The following is a 14606-nucleotide window of genomic DNA, read 5'->3' on the forward strand; positions in this document are numbered from 1 at the left end:
GTGTGCTTTTAAGTCATTTTAAATTCTTCTGTCATAAATCAAGGAACTGTTGTCAAAGACTTTGTTGTGGTCTCTCTCTTGACTCCCTCAGCTTTTGGGTTTTCCTAAGCACCGAGAGTTCTATGTGAAAAGATCCCTCTGGTATGTGTTTAGTTTACATGTATGTGATATGAAGTATGTGATGAAGTACCCCTTCATGAATCACTGCCTTGTTGTGGCGAAGGGGCTTGCGTAACTCAGTGAAGCCATAAGCTATGCCATGCAGGGCCACCCAAGACGGACAGGTCATGGCAGAGAGTTCTGACAAAATGTGGTCCACTGGAGAAGGAAATGGCAACCCACTCCAGTATTCTTGCCAAGAAAACCCCATGGAACGTATCACAAGGCTAAAAGAGATGACGCCGGAAGATGAGCCCCTCAGGTCAGAAGGTGTCCAATATGCTACTGGGGAAAAGCAGAGGGTATTTCCAAGTAGCGCCAGAAAGAGTGAAGCGGCTGGGCCAAACCCGAAAGGACACTCAGCTGTGGATGTGTCTGGCGGTGAAAAGAAAATCCGATGCTGTAAAGAACAATATTGTTTAGGAACCTGGAATGTAAGATCAATGAATCAAGGTAAGCTGGAGGTGGTCAAACATGAGATGGCAAGATTGAACATCGACATCTTGGGAATCAGCGAACTAAAATGGACAGGCATGGGCGAATTTAATTCAGGTGACCATCATATCTACTATTGTGGCCAAGAATCCCTTAGAAGAAATGGAGTAGCACTCATAGTCAACAAAAGGGTGGCAAAAGCAGTACTGGGGTACAATCTTAAAAATGATAGAATGATCTCAGTATGAATCCAAGGCAAACCATTCAACATCACAGTAATTCAAGTCTATGCCCCAACCACTGAGGCCGAAGAAGCTGAGGTTGATCGGTTCTATGAAGACCTACAACACCTTCTAGAACTAACACCAAAAAAAGATGTCCTCTTCATCATAGGGGATTGGAACGCTAAAGTAGGAAGTCAAGAAATCACCAGGATAACAGGCAGGCATGGCCTTGGTGTACAAAATGAAGCAGGACAAAAGCTAATAGAGTTTTGCCAAGAGAACATGCTGATCATAGCAAACACTCTTTTCCAACAGCACAAGAGGCGACTCTACACATGGACGTCACCAGATGGTCAATATCGAAATCAGATTGATTATGTCCTTTGCATCTTTGCAAAGATGGAGAAGCTCCATACATTCAGTAAAAACAAGACCTGGAGCTGACTATGGCTCAGATCGTGAGCTGCTTCTTGCAAAATTTCGGCTTACATTGAAGAACGTAGGGAAAAACACTAAACCGTTCAGGTATGACCTAAATCATATCCCTGATGAATATACAGTGGAGGTGAGGAATAGATTTCAGGGATTAGACCTGATAGACAGAGTGCCTGAGGAACTATGGACAGAGGTCCGTAACATTGTTCAGGAGGCAGCAACGAAATCCGTCCCAAAGAAAAAGAAATGCAAGAAAGCCAAGTGGCTGTCTGATGAGGCTTTACAAGTAGCTCACGAAAGAAGGGAAGCGAAAAGCAAGGGAGAAAGGGGAAGATATACCCAACTGAATGCAGAGTTCCAGAGAATAGCAAGGAGAGACAAGAAGGCCTTCTTAAATGAACAATGCAAAGAAATCGAGGAAAACAACAGAATGGGAAAGACTAGAGATCTCTTCAAGAAAATTGGAGATCTCAAGGGAACGTTTTGTGCAAAGACGGGCATGATAAAGGACAAAGAAGGCAGGGACCTAACAGAAGCAGATGAGATTAAGAAGAGGTGGCAAGAATACACAGAAGAACTATACAGGAAAGATCTGAATGTCCCTGATAGCCATGATAGTGCGCTCACTGAACTTGAGCCGGACATCCTAGAGAGTGAAGTCAAGTGGGCCTTAGGAAGCATTAGTAACAACAAAGCTAGCGGAGATGACAGTATTCCAGCCGAGCTATTTAAAATCCTAAAAGATGATGCTGTTAAAGTGCTGCATTCAATATGCCAACAAATCTGGAACACTCAACAGTGGCCACAAGACTGGAAAAGGTCAGTTTACATTCCAATTCCAAAGAAGGGCAATGCCAAAGAGTGTTCAAACTACCGCACAATTGCGCTCATTTCACATGCCAGCAAGGTGATGCTCAAAATCCTACAAGCTAGGCTTCAGCAGTATGCGAACCGAGAACTACCGGAAGTACAAGCTGGGTTTCGAAGAGGCAGAGGAACTAGAGATCAAATCGCCAACATTCGCTGCATCATGGAGAAAGCAAGAGAATTCCAGAAAAATGTCTATTTCTGCTTCATTGACTACGCTAAAGCCTTGGATTGTGTGGATCACAACAAACTGTGGCAAATTCTTAAAGTGATGGGAGTACCAGACCACCTTACCTGTCTCCTGAGAAACCTGTACGAGGGTCAAGAAGCAACAGTAAGAACCAGACATGGAACAACCAATTGGTTCCAAATTGGGAAAGGAGTACGACAAGGCTGCATATTGTCACCCTGCTTATTTAACTTATATGCAGAGTACATCATGAGAAATGCCGGGTTGGATGAATCAGAGGTCAGAATTAAGATTGCCGGGAGAATTATCAACAACCTCCGATACGCAGACGATACCACCCTAATGGCAGAAAGCGAAGAGGATCTCAAGAGCCTCATGTTGAGGGTGAAAGTGGAGAGTGCAAAAGCTGGTTTGAAACTCAACATTAAAAAAACTAAGATCATGTCATCTGGCCATATCACTTCCTGGCATATAGAAGGGGAAGAAATGGAAGCAGTGACAGATTTTACTTTCTTGGGCTCCAAGATCACCGCAGACGGTGACTGTAGCCATGAAATTAAAAGACGCTTGCTCCTTCGGAGGAAAGCTATGGCAAACCTAGACAGCATAGTAAGAAGCAGAGACATCACCTTGCCGACAAAGGTCCATCTAATCAAAGCTATGGTTTTCCCAGTAGTAATGTATGGCTGTGAGAGCTGGACTATAAGGAAGGCTGAGCGCCGAAGAATTGATGCTTTTGAACTGTGGTGCTGGAGAAGACTCTTACGAATCCCCTGGACTGCAAGGAGGTCAAATCAGTCCATCCTAAAGGAAATCAACCCTGAGTGCTCATTGGAAGGACAGATACTGAAGCTGAAGCTCCAATATTTTGGCCACCTAATGCGAAGAGAAAACTCCCTGGAAAAGACCCTGATGCTGGGAAAGACTGAAGGCAAAAGGAGAAGGGGACAGCAGAGGATGAGATGGCTAGATAGCATCACAGATGCAATGAATATGAACTTGAGCACGCTCCGGGAGAGAGCGCAGGACAGGAAGGCCTGGCGTGCTATGGTCCATGGGGTCACGAAGAGTCGGACATGACTGACCGACTGAACAACAACAACAACAATGTGATATGCACCTCCACGTAAAATAAAGCATATTTCATAACATCAGGGATGCTGACTGACCATTTCCCTATGAGGGAAGCTTACAGCAACTGGGCTTGTTTGGCTGGGAAAGCATTCTTGTTGCGGTTAACAGTAAGCAAACATAGAGATCATTGTGTAAAATGATCTAGATTTAAAAAAAAATATATCTGTGGACTTGAACCAAGGAATTGTTAACTTTTTTTTTAGAAAGAACTTTATATACAAACAGAACAGAACAGATCAAAACAAAACAAAACACAGAAACAATTGTAACGTTGGGCTGGGGCTGGGTACTGGCTGGCTGCAGGCCTCAGTTTGGAGGAGAATGCAGTTCCTGCTCTATGGCCTCCACCCTTCTTTGAAGGTCATCATCTGCGTGTAGAAAGAGAAGAATAAAGCATAATGGTAATATGCATCTTGCAGGCAGAGTTGTTAGTTCAGGTGCCATTCTGTAGTACTACTTACAGGTTCTGCTGAGCCTCTGGACAACTGGCAAGACATGCCTCAGGAGCACAACAGGAGGGGCTTCATCTGTGGAAGAAGGGTGGTCTTCCTCCACAGATGCTGCTCCTCTTGCTGACGGCTCTGGCTGTAGTTGGGGCTCTTGGATCTCCTCCTCCTCCTCTTCCTCTCTCCTCTTCCTCTCTGCAGCCCTCAGTGCCTCCTCCACCAGCAAGGCATGATGCACAGCTGTGGGATGTCACAGTAACAGAATGAATGCATTTATATATACGGTAAGTGAACAAAACCACAGTCATTGATTGATCTGTCTATCACCATCCCTACTACCATAAGAACCACTGATTCTGTCCTCCCACCACAAGGTCTAATGATGAGGTGATAATTAGGGAGGCAGATTATACAGTACTGACAGTTTTGGAATGTTGGGGACTGTTGGACTTCTGTAAACATGCACAGGATTGCACTTCTAGTCACCCTATTTCTACATTTGCAGTGCCATGATATTTATTTATTCTATTGATGCATTGCATAAATGCCACCTTTTTTCCTAGTGCAAGGAACCCAAGGCGGCTCACATTATCCTCTTCCTCTCCATTTAATGCTCACAACAACAACACTGAGGTAGGCTGGAGCTTTCTGACTGGGCCAAAGTCACCCAGCGAGCTTCCATGGCTGAGTGGACTATACCCAGATTTCCAAGCTCTCAGATCAACACTTGCTCATGAGTTGATTTGAATGCCAATGTCTTGGTAGAAAGGTGGGGTGGGTGGGGTGCAAAAATTCAGCAATCACTATATAAAGAAGGATGACATGCACACCCAGAGGCTGGACCTGTTGCTGCTGGGCTGGTGCCAGTCCCCCTGGGTGCACTGTGCACAGACCGGCAGTAGCATTTCCCTGGAAATGGACAGCGTGTCAGTGTGTAATATGAGTTGTAACCAGGCCCGCATAATCCTATGCATGTGGTTGTACAGGAAAAAGCAATGCAGTTCCCAGTATCCCTTCTTCAACCAGCCAAAGTGGCCGGAAGATGATGGGACCTTTTTCTGTCCAAGTTCAACAAGCATAGGATTGCAGGCTAAATGTCAGGATTTGTTTGTTTCCACATGAGAACACAAAGAGATAGCTTCATTTTTGGTACACATCATTGTTTTCATATAGTTAAGCTTGATGATGGGATGGGATAAATATAACTTACCAGGCATATGCCTCTGCGAAAATGGGGGCTGGCCTGCCTTGACCCACACTCTATGGATGTGCCAGTAGTAGGCGGGGGTGTTCAACAGCGGTGCCCTCCTCTCAGCAGCAGCCATCCCCTCCCTGATGAAGGGCTGCTTCAACGCCTTCCATTTGGACCGTAATTGTCCCGTTGTCTGATGGTGGCCTGCTCGCTCCATCCTCCTCTTTATCTGGGCCCAATAAAATTCATTGCAGAAGGAGCAGCTGCCAAACAACGCTGCCACTGCCTTGCTGCTCCTAATGTTAATGAGGAGGGCCTCGGTCTCCTCATGGTCCCACCTCCTGCCAAGCACTGGTGCAGCCATTTTAGTGCAGCCACACTACTACACACAAACACACACACACCAGACAGCCACGCACAACCACCACTTAACTACACACACAGAGAGACCAAACCAGACAAAAACACCACAATGCACAACTACACACAAACACACACACACAGACCAGACAAAAACACCACAATGCACAAACAACACTGACACAAGCAAATCCAATAAGCACCACCACTAACACACAACCACCACCACACAACAGAACTCCACTCACTAATCCCCACACAGACGCAGATGCAAATGCAGATGCAGATGACATTCAGGAAGTTAGCAGGAAGTTGACGACAGATTTTGCAGAAGCAGAGCTGCAGCTCCATTTTTTTTTTATTTGGGAGGCGGTTTTCTGAGGTTAACAAGACCAGTAAACACGAGGAACATCAAGCACAAATACACAGAAATTAATAAAATCACAGTACCTGTCCCTGTCTGCGAAAACAAGACAGCAGAGGAGCGCACAGAGGACAGGAAACATTCCAGGCGGCAATGAAAAAACATACGTAAACAATTATGAAATAGAGGGAAAGTTCCGGCTAAGGCAATCACAACAATGGCGAGTGTGGCGGAAGTTACGGGGGGATTCCCCCCAAGGGAGAAAATACGTAAGCAATCACAACAAACAATGGCAAGTGCGGCGGAAGTTACATAGGGTCAATTCCGGCCAACGGAAACTACGTAAATATTAGTGAAGAATAGTCTTCCGCGGGATGGCGGAACGGGACGGGTGGCTGTTGGGCACAGAGGATTTTTCGACATCTGCTGTGGATGTATTTACGTAACTTCCGAGGCGGAAAAAACCCCAGAGGATTTCGGGGGCGTGTGGCCAGCAGAACGGGACAGAGGACACAAACTGTGGAAGTCAAGCTGAATGGTATGAGCACAATTTGTACATCCCTATCTCTGTTTGAGGGAACTCCATTTCATGTTCTTGTCTAGAAAATTGTGTGTTTATTTCTAGGGGTGGACGAAAGTCCCTTACCTGTCGTCGAAGGACGTTCGCGGTGGGGGGGAGGCGCTTCGCTGGTCCCCCCGCGAAGTTCAGGCCGGGGGGGAGGCTTCCCGCCTTGCCCTGGCCGAAATTCAGGCCGGGGGGGAGGCTTCCTGCCTCGCCCCGGCCGAAATTCAGGCCGGGGAGGAGGCTTCCCGCCTCGCCTGGCCGCGAATGCGAAAGTTAAAAAAAAAAAAAAAACGCCCCCTGATAGGCTATGTGACGATTCACGTAGCCTATCACGGCTAGATCTGCAAAGTCAGCCGTGATAGGCTACGTCAATCGTCACGTAGCCTATCACGGGTGACTTAAAAAAAAAAAAAAAAGCACGTACGCTAATGGCGGCCCCCATAGGGAGCCACCATTCGCGTTCCTTATTTGGTCACTGTATTCTTCGTAAATGTTTATGTAGACTACGGCGAAAATAAGGGCAATGCTATTTGCGCTATTTGCGTTGCCCTTATTTTCGCCGTAGTCTACGTAAACATTTACGTAGACTACAGCGACCAAATAAGGAACGGGAATGGCGGCTCCCTATGGGGGCTGCCATTATCCGTACGCGCTTTTTTTTTTAAGTCACCCATGATAGGCTACGTGACGATTGACGTAGCCTATCACGGCTGACTTTGCAAATCTAGCCGTGATAGGCTACGTGAATCATCATGTAGCCTATCAGGGGGCGTGTTTTTTTTCTCCTTTCATTGCAATGGCGGCGGCGGCAGCCGGTCGAAAGACCGGCTGCCGCTCCCGCCCTGCTCGAACACCCGCCGAACCGCCGGCCGGACCAGCCACCGGGAGGGACATTCGGTGAAGGTAAGTCCTGTCCCGGGTGGGGTGCGGGGTGCGGGGGGGTTCGGAGGATTTCTCCCCGAAACTTGTTCGGGGGGCCGAACACATTGGTGCTTGGCCCCCCGAAGTTTCGGGGAGAAATTCTCCTCTATCCCTATTTATTTCTTGTTTCTTGGTGTGGTGCATCTTTCTTCTAGGTTATCCAGACGAAGAAAAATTAGGATGCCAAGCTTCAAATGAACAGATGCAGGGGTTAGTACCAGAGCAGCCTAGAGGTGGCCCTACATAAGAAAATATAGTTTCAAAAGGATAGGTACAGTAGTTTATGTGGCATGGGAATCCTCAATTTGGGGGAGCGTGAGTGAATTGCTTCTCCTTTCCTCCCTCTGTGTTGTGTGTGTGTGGGGGGTGCAATTTGTATGAAAACAGCAGACATCATGTCACTATGTCTAGGAAAGCAACCTGTGAAATTTCAGAGCAGGGCCAGGGAGTTATGCTGACTGAAAAAAAAACAGTTCAAGGCTTTTTTTTTTTCATACTGAAGCCTGGTGGCATTGGAAGAATGGCCATCTCATGGTCCCATCCTTGCCATCCCTCAAAGCACAGTAATTGGAAAGCTCCTGGTAAAATGTGTCCTATGATTAGGTAGATTTGCCAATCATTCAACCCCCTCCCCACATCAGCATTTAGAGAAAGCAAGCAAAAGATGTCATTTTTGGAGATACTCCGTCTGCCTTTCTGAAGCTGAGTCACAAATGAACCCTCATACAGGGTTCAGCTTTTGTTCTGATCAGTTTGGAGGGAAGCCCACTTTGCCTTGGGAAACACCAGAAATGGTCCAAAGGGACTCAGTTCAGCTCAAGCTTTGGGCTTCAGCCAACTCTAATGCATATCCCTAGTGTACATAAGAGCTGCTTAACATGACTACTAGAAAATGTGATGATTGTCAGCTTAGGAATGCTTTGTGAGCTACCCATCTTCAATCCACTCTCATCTCACTGTTTCACCAAATACTCATTTCCCTGTTGGGCATTTCACTAACCTCATTATGTGCTGACTTAAGCATAACTGAGTTATCACCACAAGCCCAGAAGCTGGATGGGTTTGCCCTGCAAAATAGATAATAATGATGATGGCAATGATGAAGATGATGAATAAGAAGATGACGACTGGTGATGATGTTCCCTAGAAATTACTCAGATCACCAAGCAATATATTCATAGAACAATGCATACATTACAGTCAAACACTCAACATCAGTTTTATTATCTAGAATACAGAAACACTAATAGGCATTTGGAATCTCTTGCGCACAGACTGTCTGTGGATGCTCTGATTATCTTCTGGCTACCAGAGGCTTTCCCATTCACTACAGTGTCATAAATGGCAAGTAATGGGATAGTGTTTTTAGCATTGCAAGTGAATGTAGAAAAAGCTTTTGGAACAGGGCAAATGACTATGACAAATTGCAAGATGTATCTCTTCAAGCAGTTATAGTAGTTACGGTAGTTATAGCTAATCATCTGTTTTCCTTCAGGTATATTATAGAGAGCTTACTGTGCCATAGCCGAAACTTCCAACATAAGAACAAAACAAAGTTTGGCTTAGTATGTAAAAAGATAATTTTAATAGGCTTGTGTCATGGGAGCATATTTGTATCATCCAACCAAATATGAATCCTTAATCATGTTCAGATTTAAATCCATGTGGAAACAACGAACTTCAGAAGGGAAGCTTGTTTTCTAGTGAGTCGGACACGACTTAACGATTGAACAACAACACAAAAACTGAGATGAGTGAGGCAGTACCCCCTTGGAGATAATCAGATTTGCTTGCAATATAGGTAGAGGATGATATGGATATCACACTCTAACAGCATAAGGAAATAACATTCTAAAAGCAAGCTAACCACAGTTCATTTTAATTAGCTGGCACCTAGCAGTGGCATGTGATAATGCATATGAAAAGATCATTCACACCTAGATATCTACAAGCTTTATTTCACACTGATTTGGGGTGTTTTTTGTTCTATCTACATGGCTCCCAGGGGGTGTATAACAAGTCCCTAGGTGACATTGTGCTATTTCTAAGAACTTTCAAGTCTGCCTATCTAACTGTACCTTTGCACCCTGGATAATTTCATCTCTCTTAGAATTCACCTGTCATCATTCTCTTCTTGCTACTCAATTCTTCTTGGAGACAGTGTCTTTTTTATTTTTAAAACTGGTATTCTTAGGAAGTTTCTTTGTTGCACAGTTTTCTTCTTCGACCTGGGCATTAACAAATCCACAGTCCAGCTTTTTCTGCTGAAAAAATACTTATATTTTTATAGGTACCCTCAAGACAGAAAAGTAAATATTTTAATCCAATCTATTCTTTGTATCCTAAGTAAAGTTTGAGTTTGCTAGAGAGAGAAAAATATGAATAGAAAAAGTTGTTTACCTGCTGCAGGCATTTATATCTCCATATTTTAATTCTGAATGTCTTTAACTGGAAAATTCCATTCAGTAAGACTCAGTTAATTTTTTTAAAAAATGATAGTTAAATATATATAGATATAGATGATAGAAAAACAGATAGATGATAGACATAGATGATATATTTACATTAACTATTCTGGAGAATGTAGGCAGTACAGGACTTTATCCTATTGGTTAGAAATTCATTTTCAACTGCTGCAAGACTTCTATAATGATCTTAGTTCTTCCATAGCATTATCCTATGGTGCAATCTATAACTTCAGCAATAACCCCAGATATCTTGAGGGGATATGAAATAGGATTCCTGAGAAACCTACAGCAGTAGACCTTTTAAAGGTGGTTGCTGAAAGCTTGTGCAACATACTGGCTAAGGGAGGGACCTGTGAGACAGGACATTTCTGGCTGAAATCTCATCTATGCCATAAATTCTCCAGGGGCCATAGGCAAGACATCTCTAGGTCTGTGCATGGACCCCCTGGTCCGCTTAGGGATGTCGGAGAATTTCTCCATGAATCTCCGGGAGGCCGAATGCCAACGCATTCGGCCCCCCGAAATTGATGGAGAAACGGTCCGCCTCCCCACCCCCCCCCCGGCATGGGACTTAGCTTCGGGGAATGTCCCTGGTGGCGGCGGCTCCCGGTGGCGGTTTGGCGGCTCCTGGCGGCGGTTCGGCGGCTTCTGGTGGCGGCAGCGGCGGCAGCTGGTCTTCTGACCGGCTCCCGCTGCTGCCATTTCCAAGGAAAAAAAGAAAAACAACAACAAATGTGATAGGCTACATAAAGATTTATGTAGCCTATCACGGCTAGATTTTCAAAAAACACTGTGATAGGCTACGTAAATCTTTATGTAACCTATCACGGCTGACTTTGAAAAAAAAAAAAGCGTGTACGCAAATGGCGGCACCCATGGGCACCGCCATTTGCATTCCTTATTTTGGCCCGGGTAGTCTGCGTAAATATTTACGTTGCCCTTATTTTTGCCGTAGTCTACGTAAATATTTACGTAGACTACCTGGGCCAAAATAAGGAACACAAATGGCGGCGCCCATGGGCGCCGCCATTTGCGTACGCGCTTTTTCTTTTCTTTTCAAAGTCAGCCATGATAGGTTACGTAAAGATTTACATAGCCTATCATGGCTGACTGCAGGTCAGGGTCGCAAACGGCGGTGGCTACGGCTGCCGCCATTTGCGTCCCGGCAGGAGAAGAACTTTCGCGGCCGGAGAGGCGGGGCGCTCCCCCCCGGCCAGAATTTTGGCGGGGAGGGATGGGGCGCCTCCCCCCCACCCAGAATTTTGGGGGGAGGGACGGAGTGCCTCCCCCCCACCGCGAAGCAAGCTGCAGGGCCAGGTAAGTGACTTTCGTCCATCCCTGCTTTGGACACCATTTCGGATCCTCTGAAGTGACCCTGAGCCACCTCGGACCGATTCAGTCCAACTCGGATCCGACTCGGATCCGAATCCAAAGCGAGATTTGTATATCCAGATCACGTAGTTTGGGCATTTTCCCATTGACTTGCATGGGAAAACACAAATGGTCATAACTTTACATGTGTTTAGGATACAGGTATAAAAATTGGGGACCACTCTACCCACCTGGAGAGAAGGTCACCTACAAGAGTTCAGACACTTTGGCCCAGTGGTTTTTTTTGCTAGATGGAGTTAAAATCTGAGGTTTTCCAAGGAAACTCTCCAAGCAAAGAGCTGTAAGTTCCTGTTTCCATGGATGTGTGTGGAACCTGGGCCTCTCCCAGCCCCTTTCCCTGGCATTGCACCCACCTCAAGGCCCAGGAAGTTTGGCCCACTGGCTTGGGTGCTAGGTGCTGGTGAAATTTGAGTTTTTCCAGGAAAACTCCCAAGCAAAGAACTGTAACTTCTCCCTGTTTCCAATGATGTGCAGGAAACCTGGGGCCCTCCCAGCACCTGTTGAGGGCATCGCACCCACCATAATTCAGGCACTTTGGCCCACTGACTTTTGTGCAAGGTGCTGGTGAAATCAGAGTTTTTCCAAAGAAACTCAGAAAGCAAAGAGCCATAACTTCCCTATTTCCATGGACGTGCATGACACCTGGTCCCCTCCCAGGCCCCCTCAAGGACATCCTACTTGCCCAATTCCAGGCACTTTGGCCCACTGGCTTGTGTGCAAGGCGCAGGTGAATTTTGATTTTTCTCCAGGAAAACTCCCAGAGCAAAGAGCTGTAACTTCTCCCCCCCCCCTCTGTCCCTGCCAACACCCCTAAGATGGCTCATATTCCACTGAATTGCTTCGCCATACAGTGGACTATTATTAGGATGGCGGAGAAATCCACCATGGACTCTAATGAGGCTGGATTCTTTGGAATCCAGCCCCCCAGAGTATGTGGAGGAACGGACTACCCCCCCACCAACCCCCGAAATCCCCCCCAGATGGAACCTACCTGGCGGCAGCTGGTCCAGGTTGCCGTCTTCATTCCACAGCCATCCACTGCCGCACTGCAGAATAAAATGGCGTCCCCTACACTGGTCACCATTTGCATCTGCAGACCAGCCACAGCCGGAAGTCTGGCAGTGGCTGGAGCCAGCCGGCGGCTCTGCGGACTCCCCACGGAGCGGAGCCAGCTGAGGAGGATTCCGGGGGGAGGACTGGATTGCCTCACCCTGCCTGCGGACCCCCCCACAGACCCCAGGTAAGGGGATCTGTACATCCCTATCTGTTATTGGAATAAGAAGGTAATTAATATAAATACTATGTGTCTTGTGCTTTTTCAACACTGCCTTGAAATTTGGATGTATAGTGTTGGTGGAACTACAACCTAGCACACGCACACACATGGACACAGCCACACAAGAGCTAAAGAACTAAAGAAGACACAGATGTTAACTTCAGCATGGTGGGGGACAAACAGTACATACATAGGTTGCTATAATATGCCTTTCTTTAAGAATTTAGAAAGAAAGAAAAAACTAAATGCTTGAATATGACTTAGAAGGGGGGAGGGAGAGGAACATGCCCAGATGTCAATGTTTTTAAAAATCAAAATAAGACTGGGTTTGTAAAAATCTAAAAGAGATAGAGCTGACTGACAAAAACAACAAGGAAATAGAATGGAGAAAGCAGAAGTAAGGGTTAATGTTACACAATGAACACAGTTTTTCCAGAGTAGAAATTAGGGATGGCGGAGAATTTCTCTACGAATCTCCAGGAGGCTGAATGCCAACGCATTCGGCTCCCCGAAATTGGTGGTGAAATTCTCCGATAGCCCCCGTCCCCCCCCACGATGGGACTTACCTCCTTTGAATGTCCCTCTCAGTGGCCGGTCCCGGCGACATTTCGGCGGCGTTTCGGCGGTGGCGGCGGCCGGTCTTCCGACCGGCTGCCGCCGCAGCCATTTCCCCGTAAAGTAAAAAAACAAACAAAAAAACCACGTGATAGGCTACGTAATGATTTACGTAGCCTATCACGGCTGACTTTGAAAATTTAGCCATGATAGGCTACGTAAATTGTTACGTAGCCTATCACATGTGTTTTTTTTAATTTACTTTTTTATTTCGCGGCTGGGGAGACGGGGCGCTCCCCCCCGGCCTGAATTTTGGCGGCGAGGGATGGGGCGCCTCCCCCCCGGCCTGAATTTCGGCCAGGAGGGGCGGAGCGCCTCCCCCCCCAGCCTGAATTTCGGGGGGAGAAACGGAGCGCCTCCCCCACACACACCGAACACAGCTGCAGGACCAGGTAAGGGACTTTCATCCATCCTTAGTAGAAATGTCAGAGAATCCCACCCAAATTTTAAAGGGGATCAAATTCTGACAAATCTGGTCTGCGGAATCCTCCTCAGAACAGGGTGGCCCGGTCAACCAGGACTGGAGCTCACACGGACCCTTTTTTTTTTTTGTCCACCAAACGGTGGTTTTACAAAAATAATCATGAAAAGAAATCCATAAATCAGAAGTGGAGGAAGAAGAACGCGAACGGCCTTAATCTTTTTATGAGGCATTTTCCTGAAGCTTTCTTTCGCTGGGGCTGAGTCGTGAAGTCCACGGAAATCCTCCATCTTTTCTGTTTATTGTCTGTGAAGGTGAGGTGACATGAGGTCAGTGAGGTGAGGTCCAGTGAGGTCAGGTGAAGTCAGGTGAGGTGAGGTCAGGTTCAGTGAGGTCAGGACAGGTCCAGTGAGGTGAGGTCAGGTGAAGTCAGGTGAGGTCAGGTGACTTGAAGTTACATGGGGAATCCCTGCCAAGGGCTTTACTCTTACAGAGACCAACGGTGGGTGCACGAAAAGGATTTTTTGGCGGTACTTACAGAATTATTTACATAAGTTTGGGGAGCTGAAAAAAATCAGGGGAATCCGGGGCATGCAGATGACAGAATGGGGCAGCCCTTGGCTCTGCGGAATCCTCGTGGAGTGGTTCCACTCCACGAGGATTCCAGGGGGGAGGAACGGATCACCTCCCCCCCTGTGGATTCCCCACTGGAATGGACGGTGGGGAATCTTCAAGTACTTTAAAGGTTGTCACAGAGAGGAAGGCCAGGATCTCTTCTTGATCATCCCAGAGTGCAGGACACGGAATGATGGGCTCAGGTTACAGGAAGCCAGATTCTGGTTGAACATCAGGAAAAACTTCCTGACTGTTAGAGCAATATGACAATGGAACCAATTACCTAGGGAGGTGGTGGGCTCTCCCACATTGGAGGCATTCAAGACAAGGCTGGACAGCCATCTGTCAGAGATGCTCTGACTTGGATTCTTGCATTAAGCAGGGGGTTGGAATCTATGGCCTTGTAGGCCCCTTTCAAATGCAGCACTCTTTGCCAACTGCTTCAAGCAGAGCACTTTCCCCAGTTCTGCAAATCATTCTGCTTCCTCTTCCCTGGCTTGAAGGCAAAGAAACTTGTGTTTGGGCAG

General features: G+C 46.6%; 1 protein-coding gene across 1 annotated transcript in view; it reads right to left on the minus strand.

Annotated features, from left to right (window-relative positions):
* Positions 1-3645: 3645 nt before the first annotated feature.
* Positions 3646-14606, minus strand: part of LOC146359233 (uncharacterized) — a 32145-nt gene continuing 21184 nt past the window's right edge. Inside the window, exons 2-3 of the mRNA XM_084831071.1 lie at positions 3906-4130; positions 3646-3812 (exon numbers count right to left, since the gene is read on the minus strand). Of these exons, the coding sequence (XP_084687197.1) occupies positions 3751-3812; positions 3906-4130 (287 nt within the window). The 3' untranslated portion in view covers positions 3646-3750. The remainder of the gene's footprint in view (positions 3813-3905; positions 4131-14606) is intronic.

This window comes from Heloderma suspectum, chromosome 1 (genome assembly GCF_057233095.1).
Source record: "Heloderma suspectum isolate Gila_16-S chromosome 1, 16-S_ref, whole genome shotgun sequence".
In the NCBI taxonomy this organism is placed as follows: domain Eukaryota; kingdom Metazoa; phylum Chordata; class Lepidosauria; order Squamata; family Helodermatidae; genus Heloderma; species Heloderma suspectum.